This window comes from Cydia splendana, chromosome 20 (assembly GCF_910591565.1).
Source record: "Cydia splendana chromosome 20, ilCydSple1.2, whole genome shotgun sequence".
NCBI lineage: Eukaryota > Metazoa > Arthropoda > Insecta > Lepidoptera > Tortricidae > Cydia > Cydia splendana.
The window spans coordinates 14,210,522-14,221,853 of record NC_085979.1 but is presented as its reverse complement, the minus strand read 5'-3'; the positions used below and the strand labels follow the sequence as shown (position 1 = coordinate 14,221,853).

At 39.0% G+C, this 11,332-nt stretch overlaps 2 protein-coding genes across 2 annotated transcripts; one reads left to right on the top strand and one right to left on the bottom strand.

Annotated features, from left to right (window-relative positions):
• Positions 1-3,650: 3,650 nt before the first annotated feature.
• Positions 3,651-9,368, top strand: LOC134800518 (26S proteasome non-ATPase regulatory subunit 9). The gene is made up of 4 exons (XM_063772988.1): positions 3,651-3,928; positions 5,888-6,123; positions 6,549-6,662; positions 8,981-9,368. The coding sequence occupies exons 1-4, from the start codon at positions 3,718-3,720 to the stop codon at positions 9,080-9,082; spliced, it is 663 nt and encodes a 220-aa protein (XP_063629058.1). The 5' UTR covers positions 3,651-3,717; the 3' UTR covers positions 9,083-9,368.
• On the bottom strand, positions 9,265-11,070 carry LOC134800517 (dual specificity protein phosphatase 23-like). Its single transcript, XM_063772987.1, has 3 exons — positions 10,659-11,070; positions 10,104-10,227; positions 9,265-9,649 (listed from the first exon to the last, which is right to left on the bottom strand). Exons 1-3 carry the CDS (start codon positions 11,046-11,048, stop codon positions 9,345-9,347), a joined length of 819 nt encoding a protein of 272 aa, XP_063629057.1. The 5' UTR covers positions 11,049-11,070; the 3' UTR covers positions 9,265-9,344.
• Positions 11,071-11,332: the final 262 nt, after the last annotated feature.

The following is an 11,332-nucleotide window of genomic DNA, read 5'->3' as shown; positions in this document are numbered from 1 at the left end:
TTTTTTCGCTCCCCTATTTATTTGTAAAATTTACATAACAAGCATTATTTTGCCGCCCTCTGTCATGTCAAGACCCTTTATATTGAGACAGACGGCCAGACGGACAACAAAGTAATCCTATATGGGTTCCGTTTTTTTCCTTTTGAAGTACGGAACCCTAAAAATTTACCTACTATTTTCTCGAAAAAATTTCGCGCTCGCTACGCTCGCGTTTTCACTTACGTACCTACATTATTTGTGACCCATCTGACTACATTGGGCGATTCTTGTGTCTTCGTGATATTGAATCTCACTAAATTGTTCCGATCCCATGCCGAAACTCCGTATAGATAGAGTGCTCTCGATATCAGATACAAATACAATACTTTTCTAGACTTTCCAGCACCACAGAATGTGGGATAATGGCACGGCCTGTGTAATACGCGTCTTTACTACTGTCGTCTGCATAGCAATGATTATCATTGATATGCAGCAATGACAGCACAGAACCTAGTGCAACGCCAGCGGTAATATCCACACTATCGGAGCAGCTTCCGTCTACTACCTATACGGCTCATATGCGTCTACCGGAAAAAAAGCTAGCGATCCATTTGTATAACATAGTCCTTCGAGCAGACTCGATGCCAGACCCGACCGAACTCCTTAGCTATATCCAGCCTGACTGCCTGAGGCATTGGCGCCTCACCTTGATTCTCAATGGCCAAAACTCAGCAGTACCCACCGGTCACCGATCAGATCAGGCAAATATAACGTCATTGAGTGACAAAAACGGCCCATATAAATCTGTTTCTGTATCTAGAATAGTGACATTAGTGACGTCACCTTTCTGCACTCAAAAGAATAAAAAATTATATACGTTCCACTATCAGCGAAGAGCGCCTGAATAGCTTAGCTCTTCTTAATATAGAAGCTGAGCTGACAAACGTTTTAAATTACGACAGCGTCATTGATGATTTTGTCAACCAATTTGTACATAGGAAAACAATGTAAATGCCTATGTGAGTAAATGTTTAGTTTTTTAGGGTTCCGTACCCAAAGGGTAAAAACAGGACCCTATTGCTAAGACTCCGCTGTCCGTCCGTCCGTCCGTCCGTCTGTCACCAGGCTGTAACTCATGAACCGTGATAGCTAGGCAGTTGAAATTTTCACAGATGATGTATTTCTGTTGCCGCTATAACAACAAATACTAAAAAGTACGGAACCCTCGGGTGGACGAGTCCGACTCGCACTTGTCCGGTTTTTTTTTTTATTTCACACCCCAAAGATATAGCTTGGCAAAAAAGAGTAGAAATTAAAAAGTGGCAACACTGTAGCGTCATCCCGTTTTTTTATATATATTGTTTTGAAAGGGACGACACTACAGTGTTGCCACTTTTTAATTTCTACTCTTATTTGCCAAGCTGTACTTGTTGCAGGTTTTTTTTTCTTAAATAAAATTATTTATCACCAGATCGTCACTGATGAAGGGGGGCGGCAAATCAAAATGGCCCGGGGCGCCAAATTTGTAAATACGCCTCTGTGTTAAACTAAATAATCACAGCTTCCGATGAGAAAATGTGTTCTAAGTAGTGATGTACCGACTACTGATTTGGCCGACTAGCCGACTAATCGGCGCTCTAATGGCCGATTAGTCGGCCGACTAGTCGGCTAGTCGGCCAGATCATTAGTTTCGTATAAGTTCAGGTGAAAAACAATAGTTTTGCTCCTTTGGTTGCGCTATTCGTCATATTAGCTTGGCTAAAAGGTGTTCTCTACAGGTTCAAAGACCTATCACAAGAATCCTCGTTCAATTTCTGTCTTTAGTTCTTTTATTTTGCGATCCTGTGCAGACCGTCAGTACAGCTTGTAGGAGGTATTTCTAAGGCTCTATTTCCCGTACGTAGTCGCCAGTTAAGAACCTATCCCCTGTAGTCAGCGTCTTTACGTAAAACGTGCCCTGTCTAAGTCCCTAAATTTTGCAATAACATTAAAAGTTCCTCATGGCTCCACCATAAAAAAAAACAAAAACTGAATAATAATAAAAAAAAACGAACTTGCACATGAAATTACACGAGAATCAGTTGAGATCGACCTGTAGAGGAAAACACCAGCCCACCAACATATGATAACGATCAAACGGTCAATTATATGAACAAAAGTTTTCGTTTGCACCCTGAATAGGTATTTTAGTAAAATAAACATAAAACATATGGTAAATAATGACTGTTGATTTATTTATTTGTGTTTTTCTTTCACTAATAAAGTACCGACTAATCGGCCATTTTTGCCGACTAGTCGCCGACTAATCGCCGACTACAAATGTGGCCGGATAGTCGGCTTTCCCGACTAGTCGGCGACTAGTCGGTACATCCCTAGTTCTAAGTTCTAATTGCGTCCAAAAATAGTTATTTGTACAACAAGAGATCAAAGTTTAATCTTGAGCGTAGTAAGGGATTCAAAAGCGCACGAGATGTAAATAACTTTGATCTCGTGTAGTACACAAAATTTTTCACCCTAAGCAGTGAGAACATACCTAGAGGGACAGAGATAATAGAACCCAAGTATATCGAACTTGTATTAGACCCCGCATGTTGAAATGACATTTGACTATAAAGGTCACTTGAATGTCATTTTGTCTCACTCAGTGAGCAAAATCGCATTTTACTCACTGTTTTTAAGAAGCAAAGTACCCTTGTTCGAGCTGCTGAGGTGAAAACATATTTTCACCATACCAGCTCGGAAAGGCTTACTTTGCACTTCAAAAACTGATAGCAAAGTTGCATTTTATTCACATGTGAGGCAAAGTAATCTAATGCAAATTTTGAGTTGTTTTCTTATGCTTGCTGGTAGAATTGACTTTTAATTTATGATTTTGGATGATAAATATTTAATAACATTCATGTGGATTTGATTTTGTTTGATATTTTACATTTAATATTTGCTTCGGGTTGATGTGGGAAAAAAAATTGTTTCACTCGGGGGCAAGTTTTGCTTAACCCTCGTACTTTGAAATCCTCGCAACGCTCAAGATTCCATTTTTCTTTCGAACCAATCGCTACGCTCGTGGTTCAATTTTGGAATCTTTCGCTTGCTCGGGTATCAATATTAGCACGAGCGGTTAAACAACAACTTTGCCCCCTTGTAAAACAAATAACTATTTTATGAAAGGATATAAACGAATAATATTAAATTAATACAATATCTATAGTTGCAACAGTAGAGACGATCGCGCCTTAGCGCTATAATATTTTTTTCAGGTTGTGAGCTTTTGCAAGTGACCACCTAATTTAATTAATTACCTATTTTAATGACGTTTTATTGCAAAATTATACTCTCCATTTAAAAAAACAGGCAAAAACTAAATAATTTGCCTTTTTAACTAGTTATAAACCGTTATATACCGTTTTTTGTTAAGCTGGCAATATTCAACCTAGTTTTTTTTGTTGTTTCGACTTTTTTTCTTCATATACTTTTCGATTATTTGGAATGAAATACCCCCGAGGATTTTGGTCTCTACCATTTTCAGAAAGTTATAAGAATGCTGAATAAAAATACTTAAAATAAAAATTTAAATCCCTAAGTCCAAAACACTAATCGAATAAGCGGTTTTAAATTCACCTCAAACACACTGAAAGTGAAACGTCAAATTACATCAGATTTGAACTGTCATAACAAAAAACGCAAGTCAATCATAATAAAACCCGATTATTTCCTAAATTTAAGGATTTCTACGTTAATATGGTCGGTTTTAACATGGACGGGCCGACGAGAGACCGCGTACTGAGACTGATGGAGGAGAAGGATAGACTGGAGAGAGAGATTCGCGACCAGACGGCGGTGTTGGAAACCAACAATGTGGGTATGCACGACTCGCTGGTTGACGCTGATGGGTTTCCGCGGAATGATATAGATGTGTACAAAGTGCGACTTGCTCGGCATCAGATCATCTGTGAGTATCGTGATATTTTTATATGGTTTCCCACTATTCAATGCCCATTGGTCAATGTCTTAGGGTGGTATTCCACCTATAGTAGTATACCCTATAATGGACGTGGAACCAGTAATGGGACAAAAAACCACAATTCTTCTAAAATAAGTATCTAAAAGTAGTTTATAAACACTGGATATATTTTTATCATAAATAAGAGTCCTAGAGCTGTTTATGTTTGATTTTTTATTAAATTCGGTTATTTTTTAAGAAATGTGCGTTAACACAAAAGTTGTCGTGCCACTGAAAAAAAATATCACTATGAATTCTTAACAACTTCGCTAAGAGAGGTGAGTTAATTTATTAAATTTTAATTAATTAATACTTGATGAAAACTAGAATGTGTTTTGTTAATTGCATTTACCATGAGATAAGGTATACAACACACTAGATTGTGACTCCACCGATGTAAAAAAAATAGTGGTATTTGGCCCAATCCCATTATAGGAGCTGTAAAACTGCATACCTCCTATGATGGGACATTTGACATAATGATGCTTGCCATGCCATAATTTCATGTTTAAACAAGTAAAATGTAGTTACCAAATAATATGTCAACGAATGTATTTTCGGACTTCGGATAAATTAATATCGTTTTTCCAAACTTTTATTTAACTTGCCCTGTTAGTTAGTGTGGGTCAAATCTTGGTAGCTGAATTTGAGCTACTTATCGATTTCCGATTCAGTTGAAATTTTGTGTAAGTACGTAATTAAGTATGCAAATCGGATGATAATAATGCAATATTATGATAACATATGGACCAGATCTGATGATGGAGAGAGGAGGTGGCTATGGGAACTTTATCGCAATAAACCCTAACTAATTGTGTTTAGGGTAATAAAACATTTATTTACATACAATATATATATATATTGTGTTTGGGTATATTAGAATTGTCTCGATGGATCTAATACAATAATAATTGGCTGTGGAAAGAGAAATACATTCAGCGATAAAATCTTATACCAAAAATTGATTTTTTTGCCATAACTTAAACCCCATTTCAATATTTTAAACTGATAGAGCAATGTCCATCATAGGGGGCCCATTACTGGATCCACGTCCATTACCGGGCGCCCATTACTGGAGCTTTGGTGTCCATGACTGGAGAAAAAAAACATAGTTTTAATTTGTTAAGTATGTGGAAACTCATTGCAGTATCTTTGATACAACACGCCTAAAACATGACAGACCGATAGGACTGTCATCTTTTAACACGCTAAGTGGTAGACCATTTACATGTATAAGGGAAATATCATAAATACTCCAAATTTCCTCTTAAATGTCCCATGACTGGTGCTGTTACTATATCCAGTTTCTTTGTGCAATCTGTATTGCTTCTCACATTTTGCTTTTAATGAGAGCGTGAGACGCACTGAAATTATACCACCCTTAGTAGATTTTTAGGGTTCCATACCCGAAGGGTAAAAACGAGACCCTATTACTAAGACTCCTCTGTCCCTTTGTCTCACACCAGGTTGTATCTCACGAACCGTGATAACTAGACAGTTGACATTTTCACAGACTCCCACTTAGCTGGTTTTTTTTATTTGAACAGTAGTGTTGATGGAACGAAGTCCTATTTATATACAACTCATGGAGAGAATTATTCATAATGCAAAGGAAAGGCTAGTTTGGAATACAATAATTATCTTTGTTTAACACAAAAAATATAAATAAAGGGCCTATAGTTTTTTAAATATTGTTTTTTTTTTTAAATAAGTACTGTTTATGTTTACTAAGTTTTATGAATAAGGGTTAGGAACTATACTCTGGCACAGCCACTATGTCAGTAGAAAAAGATGGAAAATTAAAAAAAATATAGGCTTGATCTCCCAATCTCCTATCGAAAATTTGAATTTCGCGCCTGTTTCTACTAACAAGTTGGGTGTGTTTGAGTATATAAGAAAATATTCTAGGTCTCCAGAATGACCACAAAGCCCTAATGAGAAGAATAGAGCAGGGGTTGGCTGAGGTACATGCAGACCTTATGGGGTCCACTGGGGAAGGTTCCGCAGCCCAGGCTCTTGAGTCCCTACACATGAATGGAAATGGGACACATCATCAAGCTGATAGCCCAATGGAGGTGGAAGATGAGCGGCAGGTGTTTGCAAAGGTTTCTTTTGTACATAATGGGTCTCCAGCTGATGATGCCGTGAGTATTCACATAGTAACTACTATTTGTGAAGTATTAAACTTGTAATAATATTAAGTAGTTCATCTGACAGTGGCACACTTATTATAAAAGTTGCCATTTCAAAGCAATCTAGTCATACAAGCAGTTTTTTTAGAATTGGTTTAAATTCCAATTCCTACTATCTCCATAACTAAATTGCATATAGTTATTAGTTACATTGCCTTACCTGCAGTTTTTGCTTTAAACTGTTGCCAGCATTATCCTTAGTTGGATTAGATCTCTTTGAAATATGCAAGCAATACTTGCATTTTTTAAATTAATACACTTAAGAACAATGAAAACTGATAATTTTGTCTAGAATTTTAAATATTGTGGAATTGTTGTGGAACACCAAATGATTCTGAAACTGAGTACCCAACAGGTCCATATTATTTTACTTGCAGGGTTTGTGTGTCGGCGACGAGGTGATCCAGTTTGGGTCCATCACGGCGCAGAACTTCAACGATATGTCGCAGGTGCACGACGTCGTGTCGCACTCTGTGGGCCAGCATCTACAGGTACTCTTCCAGTGTTAACTGTTTTTTAACTCGTAGCTACATTTGCGAGGTGAATTAGTGGTGATACTAACTTTTACTATGCAACTGACCAAAAATCGCGTAAACAAAGTAGCTGTCCCATCCCATGGAAAATCGATATCTGATGAAAGACTCATAGTAAAATTGTTCAGTGTGTACAGATATATTTACCTTGCAAAGTTATGGCTAAAGGTTGAATAACACCCTATACAATGTATAATTTTACTTTGATGCCTTACAGCTGACTCAAAAAGAAAGAATATTCAAAGTCATGTTCCGCTGACTAAACCAAACTATTTCGCGACTGCCACCAGTTCAATAAGTTATAAACATTATATTAACTTAATAAGCTGACCTATAAAAAAACAACGGGTTGCACTCCGGGAGTGCCGGCAGAAGTGAAAACTCAATGACATTGTAACAGTTTTTCGATCAGGTCACATGTCCGTCTTAGGAATCTTACGTCAAAATATTAATAACAGCGCCATCTAATGCAAAATGTCTGCAGCACTATGCATGATTGAGGTCAACGCCATCTAGCGTTATTTCGTCGCATTATTTGAAACCCTTGTAGTACTCACATCACTGTGAGTACTACAGTTATATTGGGAACACCCAAATATTCCGAAATAATTATTTCCGACTTTCATAACCTCGATTTTCATTATCCCGATTTTTTATATGTCCGAAATATCGAAATTACGACTTTGAAAACCACGAAAGAAGAAAATCACGGCTGTGTTATTTCCGAATACTTAGAATCCGATTTTCATATGGACGAAAGCTTAAAGTTCCGATTTAGAAAAAATCCGAAAATATATTTTCCGAATTTGTCTATTCCGAAAAATCATTGACCGATCGGAAATAAAGTAATTCGGTATTCAGAAATTCGATCTTTTGTAAACTCGGAATAATGAAATTCGTGATTTTCAAAATAAGACTTAAACGCACTTTTTTAAGTCTAACTAACCAAAATCCTAATCGGAGCACCCCACTATCCACGTGGTCTTGTCTGTTCTACCCCTAGTGTATGTAAAAAGCCGAAGGCGCGGAGGGGAAGCAGCCCTCAGTGCTCGCCTCCGCAGCTTCGGCTTGCTGGTTGCCTTCGGCGACCAGCCTCAGCTGCTTCGGCTCACATTGTGCTCTGCGCTTTGCTACGCAAGGGCGAAGAGGCTGCTGCATAGCGTAGCGCCGGAGCAGATGCTCCGTAGATGCCCGTAGCGCCCAACAAAAAAACTGTTGCCAGAATAGTGGCTTAGGTTAGGTTAGAACTGCAACCCCACGAAAACAAACTGTTGCCAGAAAAGTGGGTTAGGTTAGGTTAGAACTGCGACCTCACGAAAACAAACTGTTGCCAGAAAAGTGGGTTAGGTTAGGTTAAAACTACGTCCCCCAAGAAAACGAACTGTTGTCTGAAAATTGGGTTAGGTTAGGTTAGAACTGCAACCCCCAAGAAAACGAACTGTTGCCAGAAAAGTGGGTTAGGTTAGGTTAGAACTGCGACCCCACGAAAACAAACTGTTGCCTGAAAGGTGGGTTAGGTTAGGTTAGAACTGCGACCCCCAAGAAAATGAACTGTTGCCAGAAAAGTGGGTTAGGTTAGGTTAGAACTGCGGCCCCACGAAAACAAACTGTTGGTCGCCGAAGGCGACCAGCAAGCCGAAGCTGCGGAGGCGAACATTTATTGTGCCTGCGCTTTGATACGCAAGGGCGAAGGGGCTGCTTTGCCCGTAGCGCCGGAGCAGATGCCGAGCACGAATCGATAAATTCGGAATTTAAAAAATGGGGATATTTAAAATAGGAGTCACGTGGAATCGGAATTCAAATTTTCGGAATAATGGCATTTCGGAATTCGTGATTTCAAAAATCGTAAATGTTAAATTCGGTGTTTATCACTATCGGAATTATGTGGTTCGGAATTTAAAGCAATTTAATCGTCTTTTTTGCTATTCGGAAATATACACTTTCGTGATTTTCATCGTTCGTAATTACGACAGTCGGAATTTTGATGGGTCGAGCATTTAAAAAACGGAATAATAAAATTCGATACTCTAAAATTCGGCATAAAATATTTCGGAATTATGTAGTGTACCCAGTTATATTAGTACCAGTTTGAGGGAAACTCACTAGATGGCACTTAAATCAATAAAGAAAAACTCATTGTAACAGTGTCCGTCACACGTGACGTCACGTCTTACGTCTTACGGTCACGTGACACCTGTTACGAGTTTAACATTTTTTCCCCATCACAAAAAGTGCACAGCGCCGCTAAAGAAGTTTTCACTTCAAAAATATTTCAGGTACGCGTCCGTCGCGCACGGCTGGTGCTGAACCTGTCGGTGGTGCCGCGGCCGTGGGCGCAGCCCGGCCTGCTCGGGTGCCAGATTAACAGGATCGCCTAGGCCTAGGAGCCCTACAGAGGTGAAGCATCGTGTTGCACACTACCTGGAATATTCTGGCTTTTGTTTTTGCCTCTGTTGTCTCAAAATTCATTTAAATAAACGAATGTATTTGAATAGGTGCGGATAAAAATATTTGACGCAATTTAATTACTAGATTTGTGAGGTGTGAATTTGTTAAACTGTTCACCGTGTGAAATGTATTTATTTCCGTACAAAAGTACTAAAAATTGTTCAAGTTGTATTGTACATGTACATAATAAAACTAGAAATAAATTCTATGATTGATTATCATTGTGTTCGTTTTTTTTTCGCACAACTTTTTGATTAGCTCTCGTCTGTCAACGAAGTCTTCTTCAAACTTGACGACCGTTTCTTTCTTGACGTTTTTATCTTTTCTCGTGGTTATTTGTTCGTCATCATTGTCGCTGTCTTCGAGCATGTGTTTCATCGAGCAGTCGAAGTAGAGTTTGTCTTCGACGAGGCGGTAGTCTGGCTTCTCTATGGTCCCGCGCACGCAGTCGTGGTAGTGGCACACGATCTTTTCTTGCTCGTATGTTTCACAGGACCCTGAAAATGATAAAGCACGAGTGTTTGTTATGAAATGTTAACCTAACAGAGCTTTAGAGATTTTTAGTCAAGACCGGATAAGATGTTTGATTGACAAAGAGGTAGAGTTAGACCAAGAAAAGTCTGCAACGATTTTGATAGCTCACGCAGTGCGTGTTTTTTAAACGTCAAACTTATATGAAATTATGGCGTATAAATAACACTTGCACTGCGTTTGCTATTAAAATCGTTGCAGACTTGTCTTGGTCTAACTACAACGAATACCCCTTGTCTAAAAACGACCTATTTCCTCCTCATCTTCGTACTTTTCCGATTGCTTCAGAAATCCCAATATAATACAAATAATCTAATCCCAAGAAGGCGCAGGCATAGGTGCTTAAGGTTAAGTCTTACTGATATTAATTCGGTTATTACATTATTTTGTTGCGAGTCCCAGAGAGCCAACGATACTGACCTGGGCGCTGCACGCGCACGGTGAGCACGGCGCGCTCGGGCGCCATGTCGCGGAAGTGCACGAGGTAGCACGCCAGCATGGTGCCCGTGCGCCCGCGCCCGTGCCGGCAGTGTACGCCAATCACCTGCGACACCACGGTAGCATTAGTTTTTCGAGGCGACGCTAAGGTATTCTCATATGAGGGTGGTGGATTTTTATTTGGTTTGGTTTTGGTCGCTCGCGTTTCGTAAAGCATGAATGCGCATTTAATCGAAATTAGTATAGTCAAAATATTCACTATACATAAATTAATAACCGAACGACGAGCGTCTTTGTCCGAGATTCATGCCATAATAGTATGAAAATACCATAATACCACCAAGTACTATAATAATTTAATAGTACCTAAATGCGATAGAAAAAAAGTGCCTGATAAAATAAAATAGCACAAAGTTCTCTTTTGAAGATTGATTACTTGGTCAGGCGTTTAAGTTCTTGATGATGATGAAGTACGTAGGTGGCTTGTTTGGAGATTTATTGTAACTGTACGTAAATATAAAATGAGTAAGTACATACCTCTCCCCTGATCTCTGCTCTCTCACAAATTTCAATAAACTTAATGATCTGCCGCAACGTCGGCGTCCCGAACTCTTTTATCCTGATCTCAGTCCATTTTAGCTTCTTTTTGCAGTCCAGGATCGGCGGTCTCCTCTCGGGCGACAGCGTGACCAAGTGGTCGATGCCAGCGTCTGCCAAGTAGTTCAGATTTGCCACAGTTTGCGGCCAGCCCATGGCGGCGACCTTGCCTTCGACGAACCACGAGAAGTTGTAAGGCGGGTAGGATTCGTACTCCTCTTCCACGGGCTTTGGACTCTCCTCGATAGGTTTTTCCTCTTGTTTCTCTTCAGTGTATTTATACAGGAGCCGGGAGAGCTTGAGGTTGGTTCGCATTCTTTGGGAACTCATTTTTATAGGTTGTTTAATAACACTGGAAGTAAGAATGTATGCAGTCAGGTAACAATATTTTTTAACTGATGGCACAAATTCCCCACTTTCTCTATAGTTCCAGAAAGCTCATCAGGAATACTGTGGCATGTTATACATAGCTTGAAATTAATTTGTTTAAATTGTTAAATATTTACCTCTTCTTGTACTGTAGGTATATTAATTGTATTCTCAAAATATCAACCTCACTAATCTCACTAGATACCTTATCCTCTCTGGTGAAATCAATAGTGTAATAGTTTTCA